Raw genomic sequence first — 27,285 nt, 5'->3', positions numbered from 1 at the left:
CTGCATACCCTTGGCCTTATTCTGGGCTATTGAGCTGAGAGATTGTCTGAGGCTGGAGCTCAATTGTCTGAATCCAGGGGCAGAAAGAACTGAGGGCTCTTTTACGGCATCCACCTGGAGGCTGCCTTGCAGTCTTGGGTTGCTAAGTGCACTGTTTAATTTAGAAGCTCCTTTTATCCTGGCTCTCTTGACCAGCCAAAGTTGTGGTCACTGTTTTCAGCAAGGACTGGGGAAAGAAAGGGTGGAATTAATTAAACCTAGAGGAAGGGCCTTTGAAGGGCGGAGCTAAGGTGAGAGAACGAACCCTTTAAATAAAGGGCCCACACTGGCTGCCAGGGAGTGCACAGGACTGGCAAGGGGGAAGCCAGGCTGCTCCACGCCTTTTGCACCTTCCACCTCCTGCACGTCCATCTGTGAGAGGGAGGCAGAGCCCAAGGGAGATGATGGAGCCTGAGGAGTACAGAGAGAGAGGTGAGCGACGGGCATCCCTGGCCCCCTTCCCTGCTGCTACTCCTGCAGGAACAGCTGCTGGTGGGTGGCCCTTAGATTTCAGGGTGACATTTGACAGGAGCATTAGAATTGCCTTCTGCAAGTTGGCACCAGCAATATTTTTTTTTTATGCGAAAGGAATGTGGGATCAGAGTGTAAAACTTTTCTGAACCAGTCTTTCATTCTCCCTCATATTCCCACTCTCACATATGTCCACACCACCGCGCCTTGCTTTTCCTCCCCACTTTTTCACAAAATAGAGGATTTGGATCCCTGAGCCATTAAATGGGAAAACGAGAGTGTTCATATTCTGAAATAGAAAAAATTTCTTAATATTTTGTAATCACTGCAAATCTTTTAATTCTTAACATTTATTTCTTTATGTGTGAATCTATGAGTAGCGTTCTTTCATTTGGTCATTCGTTTCATAAATATTTAGTAAGTGCCTACCCTGTATGAAGCCAAACCAAGTGGTTATTCAGTTTTCAGGCATGACTCTCCCTTAGAAGGAAAGTAGGTAATTGTTTAAAAGAGAATCTTGAATGTCTTTACTTCTATGATTTTTTTATATCCTCCTCCTCACTAATTAGTGTGCATGAGCTTATTCTGTTGCTTTCCAAAGGCACTGTTAGCTGAGAGCAGGTTCCTGTAGACATTCATCCTCTGGTGGAACACAAATACATTTAGCACTGTCCCTGGACCAGTGGAGGGTTAGGTCTAGAGCTCTCAGATCTCTGGTGGGGCCCTGCTGGAGAAGCACCAGGCTTTGAGAGGGCTGGAGGAGAGTAGAAAGACGACAGAGTGGTGCGGATCTACCTTCGTCTCATTAGTTTTGTCTGGGGCTGGTTCTAAGAACTTTGCATAATCTGACGCGGAGGGCAGAAAATGAGTTCCCGTTCCTCCTAGGTAAAAGCAGCTTAGGAAGTACTAAGGAATAGATACTGAGCAGAGAAAGAGTTATGTACACACACATACACACAGTAAGAGACAGAGGTCCCAAAGAGAGACCTGAAAGGATAAATAATCTGCAATCGTTTCGACGTGCTTGACTTGACTTTTTCCTTCCTTATGCATATATTCATAGATGTTCTGTTTCTGAGAAGAAAACAAAGGCAGGAGAGACAGTCAAAACTGAATTCGATTAAGGAAGGGGAAAGGAAATGAAACATTCCACTTTGGTGCTAGAGTTTTTTGCTTTGGAGAGTTCCCCTCTTGTTCATTTGCTCACTCAGAAACTCTGTCCATCATTCATTCACTCCCTCATTCTTTTTTTAAATTCCGAAGATAAGGTTGTGTAGGAGATCAAATCCTTCCCTCAGCCCATGAATCCATCTCCTTTTTTACCAAGTCTCTTGGCCTGGACATGGGAGGGATGGGCACAAATCAGTCAGGTCCAGTCAGGGGGCTTGAGCTTGATTTCTCTGTGTCACTTCTAGGGAGAGAAATGGTGGATTACATCTGCCAGTACCTGAGCACTGTGCGGGAGAGACGTGTGACGCCAGACGTGCAGCCTGGCTACCTGCGAGCCCAGCTGCCTGAGAGTGCTCCTGAGGACCCCGACAACTGGGACAGCATCTTTGGGGACATTGAACGAATCATCATGCCTGGGGTGAGATGCAGTGACCACAGGGCGGTTCTGGATTTTAGGGCACAGGAGGATGGGTGGTGGCCTGAAGAAAGAGTTGCTTTGGGTCAGCTTGGGATGACAATGCATCCTTCAGCCACTTGGTCACCAACATCCCAGCCCATTTGCTAGGCATGTGGAGGGCAGGATTTTGACTAGCATTAAGTTTCTTTTTTTTGTTTTTGCCCAGTTATGCCAAGGCATGAGGTTTCTAATGCCAGGGCAGGGCTGGCCAGAACACGTGCATCCCAGAGCACAGTCTGGCAGAATTGTGGAAGTATAATGGGATGGGTGGAGAAGTGGACATTTTTTCTGAGGGGAAAGGACAACTGTGAGTGGCAAGACTGGGGAAAGGAAGCTGAAGGTAGTACCTGGCCCTGACGGCAGAGCCAGGGACTCTTTATACAATGTCTGAGACCACACCAAAGAGAAGGAAGGAAGTGGGGAACATACTCCTGCAAGAACACTCTGGTTACCAGGTTGCATTGGCCCAGGAAACTGAGCGGGCCCTGGCATCCCTTCCTGTCCCCTCTGAGGTCTGGTGATTGAGCTGCTTTTCAAGAAGAAGAAGGGACTTTCCCTGAATCATTGATACTTTCCATGGCAGAGGAGGGTGCAGCCTGGGATAGTGCTGGTGGGGCCAGGAAGCTGATAGAAGCTGGCTGATGCATGGGCTTGAGCTGGGGCCTGCCTTCATGGGCGGTGATGACACCCCGGCCACCGGCGTTGAGGAGCTCTGCCATTGTGCTCATGCTAAAGTGGCATTGACTCCCTTCCTGCAGCGGGGCTCCTTGCCATGTGCCAGCTCTGTGCTGGCCACATTACATGCTATCTCATTTAATCTTCCCATTGACCCTCTTTTGCAGATGAGGAAACTGCTGATGCTCAGAGAAGTTAATTGTTTTGCCCAAAGTCACAGAATTAATACCTGGTAGATCCAGGATTCTAACCTAGGCCAGTCTTACTTCACAGGCTCTGCTGTGTCTCCTACCCTCTGTCACCTCTATTGGCGAGCGCCTGAGTGTGCCTGGCTACACCTGGGCCCCTAGCACTGCCTCTCTGGCTGTGCAGCCACACACAGGCTGTGTTCTCCCTCTCCCTGCTTGGGGCATTTGTGTTCTGAACCACACATGTTTAGAGGCTCTTCCTGAGGCCAACTTGAGGTTTACCTCCATCATTTCCAAAGAACTTTTGACTTAAATGTGACAAAAATATACCTAGAGGCAGGGGTGGGAAAATAAAACTCAGAAAGTGATGGCAATTTTGATTTTTTTTTTAAAAAGCAGTAGAGACAAGGTCTCGCTATGTTGCTCAAGCTGGTCTCCAACTGCTGGGCTCAAGTGATCCTCCTGCCTCAGCCTTCCGAAGTGTTGGGATCAGAGGCCTGAGCCACTGTGCCTGACCATGAGGGCAATTTCATACAAAGCCACTCATCTCTTTGACCATTCAGCCTATTTCACAAGCATCTTTAGAAAATGTCAATATCAGTAAGGCTAGATCCTGATAAGATTATCTCATGTATTTTATTCTGTAAAATGTAATCTGCTGAGTGGCTAACGGTAATCTGGGAGTGAGACTGAAAGCAACTGTCAGAAGAGGTGGAAATGAGCTGATTCATTTGATTGAAAGGAATTCCAGCAGTTGCTGTGGGTGTGGTCAATGAGGCTCATTTCTGCAAAGAGAGATCTGTTTGTTTTTGATAAGGGCTTATCTTACAAGAACAGACAATTGTCTCTTGATAGGGCTAGGAGGTAGAAGCCTTTCTCTGGGGTTTCCAACATACTGTCACTAAACACAGTGATAATGAGGGTGGAATCTCTTGACTCATCTCTCAGGCCACACCAGCCTCTGAGAGCTGGCCAGAAAGCAGTTGGCCCTTTGCTTATTCATCTTCTCAGTGCCTCATTGAGAGTTACATTAGTTTTTCCCTTCCTGCCACCACCTAGACAATAAGAGAAGAAAATCTCTCTTTCTCCTTTAATTCCAACCCTGGTTAGACAATCTTCATTTACTTTTCATTAGGGAGAGAGAGCATCCCCAGGGGAAAATTCAGGACACCACCCTGCTCGGGTGTCTAGGCTTCTGTCTCATTGCAGCCCCTTGTCCCTATGGGATGTGTGTGACCACAGGGATGTGGCCTCTCTCTGCCAGCCCCATTTCTCACCTGTGAAACAGAGATAATGTTAGGCCCTACCCCATAGGGTCCTGTGAGAAGAAAGTAAGAGAAGGCATGGGAAGCAGGAGATGTGGTTATTACCAATCATGTCTCTTGCATGGTGAAAATCAGAGGAAGAGGTTTGCTCCTCTGAGTCAATTCAGGACACATCACATATCACATCGAGTCAGGATATGTGATGTGTCTGTCACCCACATGATTAGTTTACCGTTAACGTTAGAGCTTAACATTTCACACATTTCTTGCCCACGTCTCCACCCACATAACAACCCTGTAAGGCAGGATTTAATTTACGATGAGAAACTGAGGTTGAGGGAGGTTCAGGAGAGTCTCCTGGTTTTATGAAGACTGTACTGTAAACACTTTTTGAGACCTCCTTTAAAAAAAAAATGAGACTGGGCATAGTGGCTCATGCCTGTAATCCCAGCACTTTGGGAGGCTGAGGTGGGAAGATCATGTGGTCATGAGTTCGAGACCAGCCTGTCCAACATAGTGAAACCCTGTCTCTACTAAAAATATTAAAAAATTAGCCAGGCGTCGTGGTGGGCACCTGTAATCCCAGCTTTTCGGGAAACTGAGGCAGGAGAATCACTTGAACCCAGGAGGTGGAGGTTGCAGTGAGTCAAGATCACGCCACAGCACTCTAGGCCTGGTGACAGTGTGAGACTCTGTCTCAAAAAAAAAAAAAAAAGAATCTCGAAAGAGACTCATGGAAACTTGGTATGTTGGAGCTTAAGTTCATTAGCTTTATGGTAAATCTACAAGGTCACATAGCTTGTTAGGGACCAAGTTGGGACTGGAACTTGTATCCTTGGACTTAATTTGTATGCTCCTTGTACTATACACACTGTCCAGGACAAGGTCCTTGCTCTTGAAGGACTCTTAAGTATTTGTGCCATTTGTAAAGAACAGGATGATGCCCTAAGATGTTATCAAATGAATCCTCAGCAGAGTGAAACATCTAGAATTATTGTGTTCCATCGTTCAGGGAAGGGATTGAAGGGACCTGTGGGAGCAGGGGGAGAGTTTGAGGAGGAAATGAATATTTAGTAGCTTTCTAAGAACTGGCAGGTTTTGGAAGGTCATGTCTTTATGGAGAGTCGCTTTCCATCAGAGGACCCAGCATTGCTCAAAGACATAAATGCAGAAATGAACAGGGCATGCTTGCAGAGCAGTGAGATGAGCAGAGATTAGATAATTCATGAAGCTGATGAACCACCAGTGCTGCTTCAGAGCTCTGATGGGGGGCCCTCCCGCCCGCTCAGCTCCTCCTTATATCCGGTTTCTATTGTGGGCTCAAGGCTTAGCCTGGAGGTTGCCCTCCCATATGCTTGGTCTGGGCTTTCCTCTCTACCCTCTCCTCTCCTCACTACATTCTCAATGTGATGCTTAAGGACAGCCTTGAACCCATTCACCCTGACCCTCTGAGTTGCATGCCCAGAGAGTTCAGTGCTCCATAAAACAAAAGGTGACTTTTGCAAGAAATGGATGAAACAAGAATCTGATTTTCTGGAGCTCACAGTCTGCCCTTCCTTTCACTGACGGGCAGGAGAGGCATGAAGGGTAAGTATTGGGGACGAATGTGAACACTACCTAGAATCCCACAACCAGACTACTATAGTGATTTTCCTTTGTCATATTCCCTTCTTGTCTTTGCATATATGTAAAGGCTTTACTGATGATCTAGCATAGGACATGAGCCTTGTGAATGGCAAGAGCACCAGTGATTTTCATGGAGTTGTGTTACATATTTCTGATTAAAAGTGTCAGCCCATCTCTAGAGTGACACTTCCCCTTGCCAGGGATGGTCTCTGGAGAAAGAAAGCCTCCTGGAAATGCCTCCTGGTGCCAACTGTGTGCATGTTCTGCCTCCAGGTGGTACATTGGCAGAGCCCCCATATGCACGCCTACTACCCAGCCCTCACCTCTTGGCCCTCCCTGCTAGGAGACATGCTGGCTGATGCCATCAACTGCTTGGGATTCACCTGGGTGAGTAGCAATGGCTGAAACTATTGGCAATGGGGAACGTAGCAGGGAGTGGCATCCTAGGGCAGAGCAGACATATTTTGTATTGGTTTCTGAATATGGTTCCACAAGAAGTATTAACAATGGCTACATCCTTTAAGCTTATGCTTTATTTTAATTTTCTCATCTCATCCTTTAACCGTATGGAATCATGAGTATTGGTCCCATTTTGTAGGTGAGGAAATTGAGGCTTAAGTAACGTATCCCTGCTAGATCACACAACTCCCAGAGGTACAGATAACAATTGGATCCAGGTCTGGTTATTGGCACAGTTCGTGACCTTAACTAAGCAATTTGATGCTTGTTGGGTCACCACTTCCCCTGTGCTCTTGTATTTGAGTAGCTGGAGATACGTCCTAAGACTTTCCTTAATAACCCCTTAAGTACCACTCACATTTCAATGGTGCCAAAAGCCTTTTAGAACATCTTTTTATGTTAAGCCTGAATTCTTATAGGGTGTGTGGGTGGGTGGGTGGGGTTATTCATATCTTTTCTAAGAAAGAGTATGTTTTTAATACTAAAACTTCCCACTGGGCATTTGAGGACTTCTCAGCTATGTATTTTAGAGACTTGGGGAACAAAATCCAAGCCAACCATTTCTAGGGCTGTTTCTCCATAGAGTCTTGGAGACTTTGCCTCACTGGGGATAGCATGAATCCAAAACCCCTCCTTATTTTCTCTTTTTGGTTAGAGAGTGGATGGGGAGAGGGGCACAGAGCCTGACATTGACCTTTCTCCAGAAAGGTTCCCATTGACACCATTGGGGCAGACATGTTTCTGGAGCTCGTGGTGGCATCTCAGTGCCCTGGGGCTGTGCAGTTTGAAGTTCCTTTTCCTTTCTCAGGCATCTAGCCCTGCGTGCACGGAGCTGGAGATGAACGTCATGGACTGGTTGGCAAAAATGCTGGGACTTCCAGAGCACTTCTTGCACCACCACCCCAGCAGCCAGGGCGGAGGTGTCCTACAGGTACCTCCGTTGGCAAAGCTTCAGCTAGTATGGGGGATAAGTAGTGAAAGATAAGCCAAACCCTAACCTGGCAGTTCTCCCGTTCTCCATGGAGTTTCTCCGTGTTACCCACACCATCATCACCAACACCACCATCATCACAGCTTCCCTCTACTCCCACCTCAGCTTCTGCTTCATTCACATGAACTGCTCCCACCTTCTCCTCTCTTCTTCTCTTTTTCCTTTGAAAGAAATGAAAAAGCCAAAACATGACTGAATTTCCAGTATGACTTGATTCAGCTTTCTTAGTCTATAATCTGACAATTTCTTTTTGTTGTCCTATTTTGCATCTCACAGTAAGAGGGGAAAGGAGAAGGCAAGGAGAGGACTTCTCTTTCTCTCCCTGCTAGGTTCAGGAGATGCCTTGCAGTGAGAGCAATTAACAATATAAACTGATAAATGGTATCCTCTGACCCTATCTTTTGGATAGCTGTCAAATGATAGTTCTTCAAATATTTCTTTTTTTCAAGAGTAGTGCATGGAGTGGAGCTTTCTAGGTGTCTCCCATGGACCACACATGTTGTTAGGTGCTTTTGCATCTACAAATCCTTGACATTCTTGATGGCTTAGTTCTGAGATCTTTGAGATTCCTCAGATTCTTGAATTCTACTTTAATGTATGTTTCCTGGTTTTATAATCCATGAGATAGAGATAATAATACTATTTCCCTCTAAGAGTGTATGTGAGGATTAGATGAACTCTTCTTTTAAAAAGAAATCATGGCTGAGCATGGTGGCTCACCCCTATAATGGTGGCTCAGTCACGTGAACTTGAGTTAGTCTCATGACCTCTCTGAGTGTCACTCTCCTCATCTTAGTGTGACAAGAATCATAATTATCTCAAAGAGGTGTTGTGAGGAGCAAGTGGAATGCCAGAAAGTGTTTTGTAAACTATGAATTGCAATACAGATGGAAGGTGTTGATACTATTATTTTTTTAAAAAACAGGGCCTTGTTCTGTTGCCCAGACTGGAGTGCAGTGGAGTCATGGCTCACTGTAACCTCCACCTCCTGGGCCCAAGCAATCCTCCCATCTCAGCCTCCCCAGTAGTGGGACTACAGGTGTGCACCACTACACCTGGCTATTTTTTTTTTTTTTGTAGAGACAGGGTCTCACTTTGTTGTCCAGGCTGGTCTTAAACTCCTGGACTCAAGGGATCCTTCCAAAGTGCTGGGACTGCAGGCACAAGTCACTGCACCCAGCTAAGTATTATTATTATGCTATGTTTTCACATAAATAGCTTTCTTGTTAAGGAGTAACTACCAGGCACTTAGTATCTGTGAGATCTGGTCCACACCACTCTCCAAGACCGTGTCTGCCAGATCTTTAAAAAGCTGTAGGTCTAGCAATCATGTTTACTTTCAATGGGGAAAATAATAATATTCATAATAATAATAATAATAATAAAGCTGTAGGTCTCTTGAAGATTTCAAGAAGCAAAAATACCAAAGACTGAGTGAATGAATGATGAGGAACCATAAAGTCTCCTGTGAAGTTTCTGAAGTGGCCCTGAAGATTTCCACAATCATGGTCAGAGCAAAATCCTACCCAACCCTTGTTTGGACAATCTATACTCCCATCCTGGGAAGTAGTTAAAGGGATGCTCTCCACTTCATGGACAGGAAAGAGTCCTCTGGAGGGGAAACGTTAGCCCAAGGTCACAAGAGCTATTGGCAAGTAAATGGGTTCAAGTCACCAGCCTCTGGCACAGGCCAGGATCCTCTCTCACTGGGTTATCAAACTCCATTTCCATTTGTGTAATAAATTGACAGTTCTTCTTTTAAATATATTTTACATGAGGAGCAAACATATCCAGGAGGGACAGAACATTCTGTTTCAGTTTCTGTGGCCTCTCTAATAGAGAGGGTGATATTAGATGCAAGCTGATTTTAGAAGGCAGAATAGGAATGCAAGTTGGGGAGGAAGATGGGCACCTTGGGCAGGAGCTCTGTATTTCCTTCTGAGAGTAGCTGTGACACACACACACACACACACGCACACACACGCACACACACACAGAGAAACTATGAAACCTGGGGAAATTTGGCAAGAGAACACAGAAAGGCTGCCATGGTAATCCTTTTCCCCTGCAGAGCACGGTCAGCGAATCCACCTTGATTGCCCTGCTGGCAGCAAGAAAGAACAAAATCCTGGAAATGAAAATGTCTGAGCCTGATGCTGATGAGTCCTGCCTGAATGCTCGACTCGTGGCGTATGCCTCTGACCAGGTGAGTTGCCGGACACAGGACAGCCCTTCAGGTCGGTGTTTGGCTTCTGGAATCTTGGTCCCTGAGCAATGTTTCTCTAGATGTGAGTACACTGGGGTTCCAGGCAGCTCAGATCTGGGAGTTTGTCTATAGCAACTGTAGGGAAGACAAACTTCCAATGATCGTATTTGGTTCCCCGAGTCTTAGGCTTCAGCAGTTTCTGGAGAGTGATCATTCCAGTATGGCTCTTTACTGACAGGTCTCTGTGGCCCTTCTAGGCTCACTCCTCCGTGGAAAAGGCTGGTTTGATTTCCCTTGTGAAAATGAAATTTCTGCCTGTGGATGACAACTTCTCACTCCGAGGGGAAGCTCTTCAGAAGGCCATTGAGGAAGACAAGCAACGGGGCTTGGTGCCTGTCTTTGTAAGTCAGGTTATGTGCCTAAGCTTAGAATGATAGAACTTGGATGCGAGGAAGGAATTTTGGCAGAATTCAGGTACGTAACATGCTGCACACCAAAGCAGAAAGGCCCTCCCATAGAGTATTTTATACATCCCGAGTTGCTATCCATAGGTGGGTTTCGGAATAAACTTTGTGGGTTATAACCAGCATTAAAAAGAAATACAGTAAAAAATACTAGGGTGCACACATATAGCCAGAGTATGTATTGTTCCAATACACATGTATACATGTACTAGATTGCTATATAAAATGTGTTTCTTATGAGCCATGGTAAAACACAGTCTGAAATCTACACTGTTCTGGTGGGATGGACGGGAGTAGATCACGTCTCTGGTGAAATCTTTCTCAGGCCAAATGTGTCACATGAGCCTACCCTCCCATGTTAACTTGCCTCCATTTCCCCCTAGGTCTGTGCAACACTAGGGACCACTGGGGTCTGTGCATTTGACTGCCTGTCAGAGCTGGGCCCCATCTGTAAGTATGTGTCCTCTCTGGCTAGGAAGATAAGGAATATATTTTTAAAGGTCTCTTAGCACAAGCATCTGAAACCAGCTCTGTGGGATTATTCTTGTTCCTCTTGGTCAATGCAGAGACATGGGAAGAACCACCAAAGGTCATGAAGCTCTTTTCCAGGGACCCCTGGACATTGCCTTTTCCAGTGGTGTGAGAGGAGTTAGAACCGCCCTACCTTGCCTCCTGTCCTAGGAGGTGACAGGAGGAGAGCCTTTGGTTTTCTCATCCTCTTGCTTGTATGTTGAACTCTACTTAATGCAGGCTCTATCCAAAATACAGTGTGAATTAGGCTAGAATAGAAACGCTTTCTATTCTAGCTTCAGAAAAGGAAAAGGGTAAGGTAGGGGAAATCATGGGAAAGATTGAAGGCAGAGAGGAGACCCAAAAGGGACTGTTTAACTCCCAAGCAAGACACCACTAGGAAAGAGAGATACCTTCCATCTAACTTTTACATTAGGTGCACTAACATTACTCTCTGTGCTGGTGGGAAATTGGTTTCTGTGCCAGGATGTTCTAGGTTGAGGCCAAGAGGGTGCCGGCCCTTTACCCAGTGGAAGAAAAAGGCAAGGGTGAGGCTTTGTAGACTTTCCCATTAGGAGGTAAGGATGCCTCCTTTGGCCCCACTTCTTCAGACTGACTCCCCCTGCTCTCATCTCCACACCTCTCCATGTTTCATTTAGCCAAAGCACATCATCCTTCCCCAGCTATTCTCTTTGCAGTGACCACTCAGCTTGGCTAGGTGAGAGACACCTTTCCCCGCTTCATGCCTGCCCTCCAGCCAGGTGATTCTTGCCTCCTCAGGTGCCTGTGAGGGGCTGTGGCTCCACATCGATGCTGCTTATGCCGGCACTGCCTTCCTGTGCCCCGAGTTCCGGGGGTTTCTGAAGGGGATTGAGTATGCCGACTCCTTCACCTTTAATCCTTCCAAGTGGATGATGGTGCACTTTGACTGTACTGGGTTCTGGTGAGTGTAGCAGCCCAGCTCCGAACATGCCGGAAAGCCTTGCCTCTTCTGGAGAGACCTCAGCCATTAATGTCCATCTGGAAACCCACAGGGTCAAGGATAAGTACAAGCTGCAGCAGACCTTTGGTGTGAACCCCATCTACCTCAGGCATGCCAACTCAGGCGCGGCCACCGACTTCATGGTGAGTGGCCAGGGAAGGGCAGCCTAGTGGTCTTGGGTGGCTAGTGGGAACTGTTGGTGTCTGATCCCCCAAACTCCGGATGGTGGCTCCCTTCAAAAGGCAGCACACTGTGAGCTCATCCTGTAATATTGCCAATGCATACCTTGGTTTCTAATTGCACATAAGTATATAGAATGAAACCCAGAAAATGGTTAAAAACCCTAGAAAATGAGACCGGCCTTTGAGGCTGGGTGCACATTTCCTGAATATTTGTGGCATTTTAAAATTCCCAGAAATGCTCTCCCTACCACAGGTGACCAGTTTCTTCTGCCTCCATCTTGGGTCATCTTTTTTGTTTCCTACCCAGCAGCAGGGCAGGGTGGAGAATTACCCTGGTGGGAAGGAGCCTTCTTGTTCCCTTTGATAAAAGGACAAAATCACTTTTTTTGTCCTTTTATCCCTTCTTTGTCCCTTTGATAAAAGGACAAAATCACTTTTATCCTTTTGTCCCTGACAGAGGCATTGTGGTAGTGATGGGCTGCGGGACTTGTGTGAGGTTCTGGAAGCCTCCAAGCATTCCTGACTTTCCCAACTGGCTGCACCTCAACACTCTCTGTCTCTCTCTCACTCTCTCTCTTTTTTCTTTTTTTTGAAAGGAGTCTTGCTCTGCAGCCCAGGCTGGAGTGCAGTGGCGCCATCTTGGCTCACTGCAACCTCTGCCTTCCAGGTTCAAGTGATTCTCCCGCTTCAGCCTTACTCGTAGTTGGGTCTACTGGCATGAGCCACAGTGCCCAGCAGACCTCAACTCTCTTGATCCTACATCCTCAGCCAGCATTTTGCCTTAGGGAAATGAGTTCTTACAAATTGACTCCACAGTTTGAGGATGAGCCCTTTTTTTACTTGTAGGGGAGACAGGGATGTAAACGAATGTATTACACGTAACCTGGCCAACAGAGGCAGCAGAACAGAATGGGGGCAAGCCTGGTTTGGAATTCTGTTCCAGCAGTGGCCCTTTGGGAAACCAACTGGACCTCTCTGAGCCTTGCTTTCCTTATCTATAAAATGAGAATAGTGGCACAGATTCACAGGATATCACGAAGCTTAGATGGGAACACGTGTACATCACTTAGTACAATAACTGTGTGGCAAGTGCTCAATAAATGGTAGGTATATTTCTGAAAGCTCTTCTTTGAAGCTGCAGAGATTTGTTATGACAAAGTGGTTAAGCCTATAGGTGCTAAAGCCAGATGGCATATGTTGGAGTCCTGGATTTCTGTTTACTAACTTGTGTGACCTTGGGCAAGTGACTTAAACTCTGTGTTCATTTTTCCTCCTGTGTAAAATGATGCTGATGACCACAATTCTGGCTTCTTAGGCTTGCTGTGAGGATTATATGAATTAATACACTGAAGAGCAGTGACTGACCCCTGTGAAAATCCTTCCTGTGAAGAGATGGTTTTGTCTTATCTTCTTGGACAATTGAAGTGTCTTGCCCTTTTTGTCTTAATAGCTTTGTCATCACTTAATTATACTGGCTATTCTCCCTTGGACAAGCCCACACCTTCTTTATATTTTTGAAGCTTTTTGATTAGAATTGCAGCAGTAAGCCTGGTGGCTTACCGGTGGTGAGAGAAAACCCTTTAGAAGTAAAAATAAAAAATTCTAGAACAGCCCAACGGAGTCAGATATCTTTAGGGATAACTGTAGGTTTGGTTTCTGAGTGTGCATTTATGCCCATTGTCCTATAAGTGTATTTGGGCCATTATAACCGAAGAGCATTATGTTCACCCTTGCTCTTTTGAATTTCATGTTACCCTTTGAATTCATTTACCATAGTGCCTCAGGATCTTCCTGGGGTTCATTCCCAGGAGTTTGGTGATTTTTCAGCAGTGCTCTCTCTTCCACATAACTCATAAAAGTGTTACAGTATTCAAAATGCACATTGTCAATAAAAATTAAAAAAGAAAAAAAAATGTTACAGTAAACTCTTCCCAGCTCTGCTCTGGGAAACCTTACTATTTTTTACCTCTCCACTCAGAATGCTCTGCTTTACACTTATCCTTCCCCCACCTTTAATCCTATGGATTTGATTTTCAAGTCCACGAAGAAACTCCAAGAAAAGTGAAGCTGCTATCTTTGTCATGATCCTGAGGGTCCTCACAGCTACTCTCACCTGGTCGCAATGTTTTTCCCACCCAGGTGGCTGCAGCTTTGAACAGAAGCTCAGTTCTGTTTTAAGTTGAGCCAGAAATAGAGCAGCATCCCAGGAGAGAAGACTTAGGTGCTTACTCCCCGGGGTCCTGGAATCACCTAAAATCAGGGCTAGATTCTCTGACAGTGGAGTAGCTCCCTCCTTCCCCGCTCCCACTGGACAGAGAGGACCAGTGGAGGGAGCATTACCTTGGCCTTGGCAGGGGAGCCCTGCAAAACCTTAAAAGGACACAGAGGAGGCTGGAGATGCCTCAAGTTAAAGAAGAGCCCTGTCAGCCTTATATGTCTAGATTTATTGATCCAACAGAAAATGTTGGTTAGAACCACTCTGCTGATTCAGCATGGATCAGTTTTAGATTAGTGACAAGGAAAGGAGCAAATGGGAATAAGGAAGATTGTGAAGAAATCAAAATAAAATCACCTATGCCTATCCTGGTTTATTTGCTGGTAAAATAAAGTAGCTATATATACATGAAATAATAATATATATGAAGCAATATATATTATTATTTATATATAATATCTATGAAATGAATTGGCTATAACCATCTGGAAACCAGAACCTTTTAAGAGACAATCTCTATCATCTGTTCATTATTCTCTTGGAGTGACCATTGGCCAAGAGGTAGAGTTGACGCTCTCCCTGTTACAGCAATTTTGTTCCATTTTCAGGTTTTGATGCCCTCTGCTGGCACAAAAGCCCCCAAGCTTGTCCTCAGCACAGAATTTTGCTTGGAAATCACAGGCTTAGTACTTTTATGCTGGGGAAATGTTGTCCATTAACAAAGGGATGACGTCCCAACTGTGCCTGGCTCAGGAAACTGGGTGAAGGGTGAAGGTGAGGACATTTGTGAGGATTTAATAATCTTGTGCATGGGCAGATAAATACTCAGGGTGACAAACATTTATTTTTAGTCAACAGACATTGTGGTACAAGCTTTCAGACATCTGAGGGAGACGTCATTAGAAACCATGTGACTCATTAGAATAACTGCAAATGTTTTCCAAACCCTTTGCTCTATTTTCAGATCTGAGAAATCAGTCTGAAATTGATTTGGAAATTTTCAGATTTATGGTGACTACAACCTTGAACTTTAAGCTCTGTTGAATTTGGCCACCAGCAACAAAGGGTTAATATTCATCTAATAGAGGCAGAAATTTGAGCGCTCTTTTGAAATCTGAAAGCTGGAGTGATGCCTCTCATATCACAGGAAGCTCACAGGAAAATGTACAAGGAAGTGTGAGGTTAAATAGGGATCATCTTGGCTCCTGATAGAAATGCTGCTGTGATTTGTAGCTCACATTTTAAAATCATTTGAATAGCCAACACCTACTGACAACTTCTTCTGAGGCCGCTGGTGTTCTTTGTCCTCTCACCATTTCCCCAGAAGGTGCAATTTGTTCTCTATGTCATGAACTGATGAGCCAGTGGGGTGACACTACCCAAGGTCACACAGCTAGTAAGTGGAGGGGCTGGAGGTGAAACCTAGGTCTGCGGGGCTCCAGCGTCTGTGCTCTAACCACTATACTTTACATTTTGGGGGGAATCAAAACAGAACTTTATTTTCTGCTACTCAAGGAATATAGATTCATTTAGGGAGAAACTTGTATTGCCCTTATGTTGAATTTCTGGGCTGGGATGAAATGTTTAAAGCAGCATTTTAAAGCAAAGTTCCCTTCTCATTGGTTCAGGGTAATCAATTTGATCTCCACTTGTCTGGCTCTCAGGCAAGTGACTATTGGCCACCTTTATCAGTGATTTGGTCACGTGATGGGGCAGCTCTTTGGAAGCTTGGCTTACTCCTTAGCAACAGCTTCTGGAGTCATGGTGACACTGTCCATCCCTAGAGGGCTGGGCAGGCAACGGATAATGCCCAGAAATGCCCAAGGGAGTGGGGCGCCCTTGTCTCTAACCGTAAGCACTGTGTTCCTTTGTTTTTAGCACTGGCAGATCCCGCTGAGCCGACGGTTTCGCTCTATTAAACTCTGGTTCGTGATTCGGTCCTTCGGGGTGAAGAATCTTCAAGCACATGTCAGACATGTATGTAGCATGCCACTGTGGGGGCTGAGCCTATGTTCCCCTGTTTTCTCATGGTGAGGAAGGCTGGTTTCTGCTTTGCACATCTGCCCAGGAGACTTGTGGTATCTGGACCAGTTCCTCTGCTCCTGGGACTTGATTCTCTTTGTTAGCAGGAGGAGCCCTTTGCACAAATGCCCCAAGGGCTGCCTGATGCCTGTCCTCTGCTGAGTGTCTCACCATTCCCCTTGCTGTCATGGAGCACTGGGGAGGGATGGCCCCAGAGTCTGGTTTGCAGAGAGAGAAAGAGAAAGTAAATAAGGGGAAGTGTGTGTGGCCAGGATGGGATTATATCTGCTTTGGAATTACCTCAATGGTCACAGCTGGCTGAATTTTTTTAGCACCATTATGATTATGCTTGAAACAAAGTTCTCCTGTGTAGACTGGTAGACTTACTGTAATATTGGGGTTCAGGGGTTCAAGGTGCCCTCAGCTCCCCTGAGAGGATGTTTCTCTAGGTTCTTGGTCTCCTGCCCTCTCAAGAATGAGAGAGGGGAGCACGCGCAGTGTGCAGTAAATGCCGGACTCAAAAGTGTTTGTAGTAAGTGATTTATTTAGAGAGAGAGAGAGAGAAACTGGAGAAGGAGAGAGAAACAGCTAACTCCCACACTGATTGAGAGAATTCAGAAAGATGGAATCCAGGAGAGAAAAGCAGCTTCCACACTGAGTGGAAGGGAATAGAGAGAGATGGAGTTTAGGAGGGGAAGACAGGCTTCCATGAGAGAATGTGGAAGGGGACTCCAGAAGGGAAATCCAGGAGAGAGAAAGATAGCTTCCATGAGAGTGTTTGTGGAAGGTGACCCGAACATGGAGTCCAAAGGGGTGTGGAAGAAGGGGACTTTTAAGCTGGGAGGATCCCACCTTCTCCAAGACCCCTGGCCAATGAAAGGAGTTCCTTAAAACTTCCGCTGGAGTGATTAACTTTTAGTTTTTTCCCACGCTCATAAATTCAAACATAAACCGTTAAATCTCCCAGATGGAGAGAGATGGGAGGGAGCCATGGCGCTGGGAAATTCTTGCCCTTAAAACTACGCCACCTCGTGGACCCAGGAAAAGAACACATTCCCTCATTACCCACCTCTGAACAGGAAAGCCCAGCTTCTATTGGAATTACAGACGGCCATCCTCTTTAACTACTTCCTGCTGAAATGGGGCATAGAAGGGGCCCTGAAGTTGAGGTTTCCTTCAGAGGGGAGACTTTCAGGGGTGAAGGTTGATCTAGAGGTCCATGATAGAGCCCACGAGCCAAGGACATCCGGGGTTCCAGCAGCAGAATTATTCGTGACATTATAGTTCTATAAGAAACAAATGTGATAAGGTGGTTAAAGATGAGAGGCCCAGAGGTCAACAAAATACAGAATGGTTATAAATGCGCCTAGGAGAGAATAGAGCCAGGACAGTCAGTTGTTAAACAAGCTTTACAATACTGTTTCTGGAAGATTTTTAGTCTTGTGTTTGATTGATTCCTGAGTTCTATGTTCAAAACAACACTTAACTGGTTTACAAAATAGTAGCATTTTCCCTAGAGACAAGTTCCCTTCCCACTATGAAAAGGATACTCACAGTTTGAGAGACAGCAAAGTTGAGGGTTATAGTCCTGTTAATGCCAGAATATAAATTAGACTTATGAGTGGTTACTTCCTAGAGGATCTTGTTGGAAAAGCATATGCAGATCTTCTAATGGCTCACAGGGATATGAAGGGTTGTCGCCTGGAACTTCAGGCTATGGGGTGGAGGGTCTATGACTTTCTTCAGGAGGTGTCCAAGGCTTCAGCCTAGTGTGATGAATCCGTGAGTCAATTCTCACCACTTTAACTGCCGTTGGGGTGGACAGAATAACCAAAAATGGTCCTTCCCAAGACAGGCCTAGAGAGGGAGAGTCTGAGGGGAGAGATTTAACAAGCACCAAGTCTCCAGGGCAGGAGAGAAATACTGAGAAGGCTGTGTCAGCATCCAGGAGAAGATTGACTTCCTGGACTTCTGTGGTCAGCTTTACCCGGGGCTCTGTGAGGGTGATGGCTCGTGCTGGCACTTGCTCCAGGCACCCTCAGTCCTGCCATTGGATCATCTGGTCAGACACCTAAAGCCCTGGGAAACTTCATCCTCTGGGACAGTGTGCTTTCCAGTGATTCCCTTGGCACAGCGGGCTTGGAGGAGATGGTGGTTCATTCCTCTGGGGACAATGTCTTACAAAATGTCCCTTCGGACTGCACTGATAACAAGTTCTGCCAGACTGGCGGCTAACCCAAGCTTTTCCCTCATTTGAGCCCCTGGGGTCTGCTTGCCCAAACGCCATGATTAAGGCAGCAACCTTTCTCTGATCTCTCCTGCTCCTTCTGGTCTCTCTTATAAAACACCAAGGTTGCCTGGTTTAGTAATGATTCTAGACTCTGTTCGGGCCCGAAAGCCAGTTTCTGGAGCTTCCTTCTGATATCTGCTGCTCACTGAGTAATAGACTCGTCCTTTAGTATTAACTGACCCTCTATGGAGTCTGGTGACAGGGGTGTATACTTCCTTAAAGCTTCTCACAATTGCTCAAGGAAAGCTGTTGGGTTTTCTTCCCTTCCCTTTGGGGCTAGGTTTTCCACTTGGCGGGGGAGTATTTGGCCACAGTGTTTGGCAGAGAAAAATAGGCCACTTCTTCCTTAAAGACTGTGTGTCAAATTGGTCCCAATTTTGCAGTATACATTTTAATGGGGATTTGAGCTTGGGAATAGAAGCACTCATCTGAAATCAAACACCAAGGATGCCCACAACCCCAGTTAAAGAAATTACAGCCACTTCCATCTGAGGCATTCCCCGGGTAAAATGGGTACTGAAACGAAACATCTTTCAGTCAGTACCCTGAAATTTCGTGTGCCCAAGATATGTGATCCATCTTATTAGAGGGCCTCCCATCTACTGGGTTCCAATCGCAACCTACCAGCATCATGGGACCACTCACACTCACTGCCTGCATGACCTCCAGTGACTACCATAGAGGCGTGGAATGAGAGGAGCTATTGGGTTGTCACGTACCAATGAGCACTGACCAGGCCAGTGAGGCTCAGGAGATGGGTACCAATATTTCCCAGCAAAAGTCTAATTTACACAAGCCAGATTATAAAACTGCCCCAGAAGGGTAAACTTCTAAGGAGGGGCCATTAGAGTACATAGTTCAAAGAAGTCAGGCCAGGCATGGCTGAGGCCGGAACAACACCCTCAGGACCCGGGCCTCCTCTCCCCTAACCCATCATCTTCCACTGTAGGTTGTGAGACCTGCCATTGACTATTTGGGCTGGGGAAGTGGTTTAACTATGATCTTCTAGATGGAAAAGTTCTGCGTAGAGAGAGCCAATCCTAAGCAACACAAATTATACACCAAATACAAAGTCCTATAGCCTTCTGCTTCTGAATTTTTCCGAAAAGATTTCTTCAACTCAAGCCTGACTCCACTGGGAATCAGAACCCACAACCTTGCAGTTGCAGGCCCTACACCCTAACTAACCGTGCAAACTGGCCACCTATGTTAGGGGCAGGCGGAAAGCTTTCTTAAGCCGTATTTTGAATGAGAATGCTGCACCCTGAGGCAGTGTGGGCGGCCTAAAAGCTGGGCGGGGCTCATGGTCATTAGCACTGGCAGAGGAAAAAAGCCGAGTTCGCAGCCACTGCTGGGCGGGCTGTGAGTTCCGGACCCCTGCGGCTTTTGGTTGCCATGCTGACCCCACCAGAACCACTCCCCAAGCTGCTGCCAACAGAGGGACCCTCAGCAGGCAGGCGAACGACCTGGGGAGCCTTTTTACACTGCTGCCTGGGACTGGAGAAGGCAGAAGAGGCCTTCCAGAACCATGCGCCAGGCCGCCGCATTCCCTGGTCCCCTATAGGCTGCGGTTGTACCTCGCCTCTTCCCACTGATTTTCTTCCGCCAACCTCTGTGCTCTGGGTTCTGACTCAGGGGCTGGGCTCTTCCTTGACGGCAAGGAGCAAAAGACCCTGGAGACAGTGCCCCCCTGCTCTGCCCCACAGTCTCCCTCAGGTTTTGGTTCCAGAGATAATATCTGAAGGCTAGAGAAAGAGATGGAAAGCAGAGAGAAAGCTTGGAGGTACAAAAACTGCGCTTTTAATTCTGGCTGGGCTGGGCCGCCTCTCTGAGGCACCGCCTCAGGTTCCCTGCAGCCCTGCCTGGCTGCGGCCACTTCAGGTGTTCTTAAAAAGACAGGACAGAATGAGGCCAGTTTTACTTATGATTTTAAAGTCTTCTTCTCTGGCTGTACCCCTTTCCTGGCTTACCCTCTCCTGGCTGGCTCGCCAAAATGTAATATTGGGGTTCAGGGGTTCAGGGTGCCCTCAGCTCCCCTGAGAGAATGTTTCTCCAGGTTCTTGGTCTCCTGCCCTCTCACGAATGAGAGAGGGGATCACAGCGCAGTAAATGCTGGACTCAAAAGTGTTTGTAGAAAGTGATTTATTTGGAGAGAAACAGGAGAAGGAGAGAGAAAGAAACAGCTAACCCTCACACTGAGTGAGAGAATCCAGAAAGATGGAATCCAGGAGAGAAAAGCAGCTTCCACACTGAGTAGAAGGGAATAGAGAGAGATGGAGTTTAGGAGGAGAAGACAGGCTTCCACCAGACAGTGTGGAAGGGGACCCCAGAGGGGAAATCCAGGAGAGAGAAAGACAGCTTCCACTAAGGGAGTGTTTGTGGAAGGGGACCCAAACATGGAGTCCGAAGGGGTGTGGAAGAAGGGGACTTTTAAGCTTGGAGGATCCCACCTTCTCCAAGACCCCTGGCCAATGAAAGGAGTTCCTTAGAACTTCCGCTGGAGTGATTGACTTTTAGTTTCTTCCCGCACTCCTAAATTCAAACATAAACCATTAAATCTCCAGGATGGAGAGGGATGGGACAGGGACATGGTGCTGGGAAATTCTTGCCCTTAAAACTATGCCCCTTCGTGGACTCAGGAAAATAACACATTCCCTCACTATCAAGTCTGGAGCAAACCTCCCTGCATTGACAGGCTTTTATGGAAGGCCTATTTGGTTTAATTTATTTCTATTCAATTCAGCAAATACAAAAGTATTGTGCTTTGAAAGGGACACAGAGGTAAATGAGACAGGCAAAGCCTCTCTCTTGTGTTCTTCATGGAAGAGGTGGGACTTATGAGAACTCTGACTGCTGGAATTTTTCTCCCATTTCTGCAAGAACCCCTGTGCAAGACAAAGCCATTGATAAAAGCAGTGGTGGAAAATGAATACACTCGCCTATGTGCATCTTTGTTCTTCCACCTTTCCTCTAGGGAATTCCTTCTTGGTCAGACAAACACAAACCAAAATGAAGCAGTGGAAGCAGTAACTATGACTTTTAAAAACTTTATTTTTAAAACTTAATTATTCTGACTGGGCATGGTGGCTTATGCCTGTAATCCCAGCACTTTGGGAGGCCAAGGTGGGCGGATCACGAGGTCAAGAGATCGAGACCATCCTGGCCAACATGGTGAAACCTCAACTCTACAAAAAATACGAAAAAGCCAAGTGTGGTGGTGTGTTCCTGTAGTCCCAGCTACTCAGGAGGCTGAGGCAGGAGAATTGCTTGAAACCAGAAAACGGAAGTTGCAGTGAGCTAGGATCATGCCACTGCACTCCAGCCTGGAGATAGAATGAGACTCTGTCTCAAAAAAAATTTTTTTTAAATTATTCTTATGCGTAATAATTTTGTATGTATTTATGGGGTATGTGCGAGGTTTTGATACCGGCATACAACGTGCAACGATCAAATTAGGGTTACTGGGTATCCACCACTCAAGAATTCATCATTTCTTTGTGTTAGAAACATTCCAGTTCTGTTCTTTTAGTTATGTTGAAATGTACAGCAAATTATAGTTAACTATAGTTGCTCTGTTGTGCCACCTAACAGATCTATTTAACTGTATTTTTGCACCCGATAACTATCACCTCTTTATCCCCCATTTCCAGCTACCCTTCCCAGCCTCTGCCAGCCATCATTCTACTGTGTGTCTCCGCGAGCTCAGCTTGCTTACTTTTTAACTCTCCTGTTTGAGTGAGAGCATGTGGAATTTGTCCTTCTCTGCCTGGCTTTAGTTTGTGTAACATAATGTTCTCCAGTTTTATATGACTGGTTTTAATGTTGGTAATTTTACCTTTGTAATCACCACTGGTTGTTTGCCAACAATATTGAGTAACTCTAGGCACTTTGTGCTATTTCTAGAAACAGACTCAAGACTGGAAGGTTGTGGGTGGGGAATGGTTGGTGGAGGTTACAAGTAATTAGGAATATTTTTTGCTTACAGTTTAGGACTGGATATTCAATGTGCAGCTCCTGATCAACCTCCCTTAGCACTTCTGTTTGCGAGTTAAACCCCTGAATTCCTATTAGCAACCTCACTGCCTACCAGATGAGGCCCACACTCCTGGGCCTGGCTTTCAAGGATTTCATGGTCAGCTCCTACTTTAGCTTGGGCTTTTCATCCATCCATCCAGACCCCATGCTCAGTCCATCTCTGCACCTTTACCTGTGTCCTTCACCCGAATTGCCCTCTCCTTTCCAAATGTTGTGAATGGATTGAATTCTGCTTCCGCCAGGAGCTTTTCTGCCTATTCCATCTGTTCTGGTTTCCGCTTCATTAGCATTCCTATGATCACCTACTCAAACACATTTGCAAAACTGAACTCAAAGTTCTTCCAATGTCCCACAATAGAAGAAGTAGAATTAAAATAAAGTTGTTTGATATGAGTTTTTTATCTCTTCAACTTGATTATGATGATAATTATTAACACTTGCCTAATTTCTTAAATACAAACTAAATGATAGTTCTTCATTAGGTTCTTAGCACAGTGTTTGGGGTGATCACTCTAATCTGGCAAGGCTCAGAGGGAGTCATTACCCTGCTTGAGGAAAGAAGACCTGGGACTTTCCCTCAAGCTTCCCAATTCCAAATTCTTTCTTCATAGTCTGGGCTGCTTTCTACTATGCTGAGCCTACTATGCTGAGCTCTTGGAAAGTTATATAAGATCAAATTTCATGTTTCTCTATTATAGAGAAGTGCTTTCAAGACGATTTTTAGTTCTACCCTTTACTATTTGGTGACCTTGTCTGCCTTATTTATTTATTTTTGAGAAGAGGTCTCACTCTGTTGCCCAGGCTGAAGTGCAGTGGTGCCATTAGAGCTCACTGCAGCCTTGACCTCCTCAGGCTCAGGTGAGCCTCCCACCTCAGCCTCCTGAGTAGCTGGGACTATAGGCGCACACCATCACGCCCAGCTAATTTTTTGTATTTTTTGTAGAGATGGGATTTTGCCGTGTTGTCCAGGCTGGTCTGAAGCTCCTGGGCTCAAGCAATCTACCTATCTTGGCCTCCCAAAGTGTTAGGATTACATACAGGCATGAGCCACCACCCCTGGCCATGCAGTCTTAATTTATAAAAACAAGAAAAGGATACTACCTCTCTCAAAGGTTTATAGGGAGGATTAAATGAGATAATACACATGTAGCCCTTAGCATAGGGTCTACCTACTACTCAGTTAAGTACTCAATGAGTACTTCTTCCCCTCCCTCATCATCTCCCTCATCTAATGATAATAAGTTGTCATTATCATCCTCCTCCTCCTCTCCTGTCACCTACTATAGGGATTGGTACTATTTCCTATAAGAAGCCAGATAGTAAGTATTTTTGGCTTTGTGGGCCATATTCTATTGTAATTACCTCTGTACTACAAAAGCTATCATAGTCAATATGTAAACAAATGGGAATGCTGGGTTCCAAAAAACTTTACAAACACAGGAGGGCACTATATTTGGCCATGGCTGCACTGTCCCTGCCCTTGACCTAGAACGGCGCAGGGCACTGGCAGCAGCTCTGCTTTCATGACCTGTAGAGTTGGGCTTTGGAGGTGGCAGTGCAGCCTGTGCTCTGTGTTCTCTCCCCTGACCTCTGCTTTTGTTGTTGCAAACAGCATGTGTTGTAGGAGGGATGAAAGCACAGTGGGAGGAGATCCACCTGCTGTCACTTGTACCTTGGGAAAGTCACTTTCCTTTGGTTCCTTCTAAAAAATGAAAAGATTGAGCTGGGCACAGTGGCATGTGTCTGTAGTCCTGGCTAGTTGGTAGGCTGAGGTGGGAAGCTCAACCGAGCCTAGGAGTTCTGGGCTGTGGTGTGTTATGCCAATCGAGTGCCTGTACTAAGTTTGGAATCAATATAGTGACCTCCCAGGAGTGAGGGACTACCAGGTTTCCTAAGGAGGGGTGAAGTGGCTCAGGTTAGAAATGGAGCAGGTCAAAATTCCTGTGCTGTTTGAAACAGAGCACACAGGGGAGAAAGAGGCTCTGAGAGAGATTTGCAGAAACTCATTTCATTATGATCAAAAGACAGGATCAAGGTCAGGCATGGTGGCTCCTGTCAGTAATCCCAGCACTTTGTGAGGCCTAGGAAGGAGAATCGCTTAAGCCTTGGAGTTTGATACCAGGCTGAGCAACCTAGTGAGATCCCCGTCTTTACAAAATAACTAAAAAATTTAGCTGGGCATGGTGGAGCATGCCTGTAATCCTAGCTACTCAGGAGGTGAAGGTGGGAGGATTGCTTGAGCACAAGAGTTCAAGGCTGCAGTGAGCTTTGATTGTACAACAGGCCACTGTACTCTAGCCTGTGTGAGAGAGCAAGACCCTATCTCTCTTAAAAAAAAAGATAGGATCAGCTAACTCCCTTGCCCTCTCTTGAAGTAGAGTAGCAAGTATGATAATTAGTTGATAGAATTACTTAGTGAAAGGTTTACTGAGATCTTCTGGATGCTTGGAGAAATTTTTTAAGATAAGAGAAAAGGCAAGTCTTGACCTTATTTAGTTAATAATCCTAGGTTGAAAACAAAAAGGATAAAACCCAGGACATTTTAAAAGATGATATGAACTTCAGTGAAAGATTCATATAATACAAAGCCTTTAACATTTTAAACTTGTGACAAAATATACATACCATAAAATGTATCATTTTATTAATTTTCAAGTGTACAATTTAATGGCATTAAGTATACTCACAGTGTTAATGTGACCATCACCATTATTTCCAGAACTTTTTCATCATCCTGAGCAGAAACTCTGTATTCATTAACCAGGTACAAAAGCTTTCCATGGTGGGTAGGGACATAAAAATATGTTCTCTCTTTTTTTTAAAATGTATTTATTATATTTTAAGTTCTGGGGTACATGTGCAGATCGTGCAGGTTTGTTACATAGGTATACACATGCCATGGTGGTGGTTTGCTGCATCCATCTCCCCATCATCTACATTAGGTATTACTCCTAATGCTATACCTCCCCAATCCCACCACCCCCTGCTATTACCCCCTCATCCCCCTACCCTGCAGGCCCCAGTGTGTAATGTTCCGGTCCCTGTGTCTGTGTGTTCTCATTGTTCAACACCCACTTATGAGTGAGAACATGTGATGTTTGGTTTTTTGTTCTTGTGTCAGTTTGCTGAGAAAGATGGTTTCCAGCTTCATCTATGGCCCTGCAAAGGACATGAATGGAATATCGGAAACAGGGGATGAAAAGGGCATTTGGGGTGCAGGCTGAGAAGAGGTTTGAGAGGCAAGTGAAACATGTAGGCATAGGATGGGGCAGGGCTGCCACTAGCCTGGATGGCATCTTTATGTGCACTAGAAACAGGCGTGTCTTCCTTTGGGCAGATGCAGCTTGCGTGAGGCACCTGGCAGGGAACACAGAGCATGGGCTAGGTTTTGTGCCTCATTTGCCCACTTGGCCAATCAAGTAGCTGTGAAACCAGGAGATGAGGCCAGGTTGCCTGGACTGCAAAGCACATGCCTTCTGGGTTCCGGGGCTGAGTTGAAAAAAGACGCTGAGAGGAGTTCTCGAGGTGGATCCAATGTGACAGGAAATGAAGCCGCTGGAGATTTTCCAGCTTGGAATATGAGAAAAATCAAATGGAGACGACAGTGAGGCAGAAGCCACTTAGGTCTCTGTGATGGAAAGATGTCACTGGTTTAAAACCACTTAGCAGTCCGAAAGTTTATGCATAGTAAGTCTCTTGCCTGATTATTAATCTCAGTTCTCTTTATATTTGCCATTCCAGGGTACTGAAATGGCTAAATATTTTGAATCTCTGGTCAGAAACGACCCTTCCTTTGAAATTCCTGCCAAGAGACACCTTGGCCTGGTGGTTTTTCGTCTAAAGGTAATGCTGTCTTCCATGCCCCTCTGTGCATGATGCTATGTGGTGCTCCAGAGCCTCTTGGAAACACAAATGCTGGGCTCTGGGGCTGACAGGGGGTGTGATGGAGACTTCGAATCTTTTTATCTTTCAAACAGGGTCCTAATTGTCTCACAGAAAATGTGTTAAAGGAAATAGCTAAAGCTGGCCATCTCTTCCTCATCCCAGCCACTATCCAGGACAAGTTAATTATCCGTTTCACTGTGACCTCCCAGTTTACCACTAGGGATGACATCCTGAGAGACTGGAATCTCATTCGAGATGCTGCCACTCTCATCCTGAGTCAGCACTGTACTTCCCAACCCAGCCCTCGGGTTGGGAACCTCATCCCCCAAATCAGGAGCACCAGAGCCTTGGCCGGTGGAATGTCCCTTCAGTCTGTCAACGGGGCAGGAGATGATCCAGTGCAGACCAGGAAGATCATCAAGCAGCCTCAGTGCATGGGAGCTGGTCCCATGAGAAGGGAAAATGGCCACCATCATGAAACCGTGCTGGACCCAGTTGATGACTGCTTTTTGGAAGAGGCCCCGGATGCCACCAAGCGCAAGCTGTCCTCCTTCCTGTTCAGTTACTTGTCTGTGCAGACTAAGAAGAAGACGATGCGTTCCCTCAGTTGCAACAGCGTGCCAGTGAGTGCTCAGAAGCCACTACCCACAGACGGATCTGTGAAGAACGGGGGCTCCTCTAGAGTCAGAATCTTTTCCAGGTTTCCAGAAGAGATGATGATGCTGAAGAAAAGTGCCTTCAAAAAGCTCATCAAGTTCTACAGCGTCCCCAGCTTTCCCGAATGCAGCTCTCAATGTGGGCTCCAGCTGCCCTGCTGCCCTCTGCAGGCCATTGTGTAGACCCAGGGTCTTCAGCCAGAGTCTGAGGATATACTTCAGGGACTCTGTGAACCCATCACAATTGTGTGCTGACTTAGTGTGCTTATGTGTACATGCATTTTTCTTGGGGGCGAGTTCATAATTTTTACCAAATTCTCATAGGGGTTCATGATCCACAGTAGAGTACAAATGAATAGTTTAAGTCAGCATGATCCTGATGGGTTCAGTTGGCTGGTCAGAGAGAAAGGGCTGAGGGTAGACAGGCAGCTTCTATGGTTCAGCTTGTGACATGAAATATAACATAGAAATAAATTATGCTTGTCTCTGAAACAAAA

General features: G+C 45.9%; 1 protein-coding gene across 1 annotated transcript; it reads left to right on the top strand.

Annotated features, from left to right (window-relative positions):
- The first annotated feature begins 335 nt into the window (after nt 1–335).
- Nucleotides 336–27,285, top strand: HDC (histidine decarboxylase). Its single transcript, XM_002753473.3, has 12 exons — nt 336–471; nt 1,926–2,098; nt 6,165–6,278; nt 7,159–7,281; nt 9,413–9,547; nt 9,805–9,948; nt 10,395–10,461; nt 11,302–11,464; nt 11,556–11,646; nt 15,779–15,877; nt 25,989–26,090; nt 26,225–27,285. Exons 1-12 carry the CDS (start codon nt 441–443, stop codon nt 26,969–26,971), a joined length of 1,989 nt encoding a protein of 662 aa, XP_002753519.1. The 5' UTR covers nt 336–440; the 3' UTR covers nt 26,972–27,285.

This window comes from Callithrix jacchus, chromosome 8 (genome assembly GCF_049354715.1).
Source record: "Callithrix jacchus isolate 240 chromosome 8, calJac240_pri, whole genome shotgun sequence".
Lineage (NCBI taxonomy): Eukaryota > Metazoa > Chordata > Mammalia > Primates > Cebidae > Callithrix > Callithrix jacchus.
Note: the sequence above shows the minus strand (reverse complement) of the source record. Positions and strands in the feature narration are given on the sequence as shown.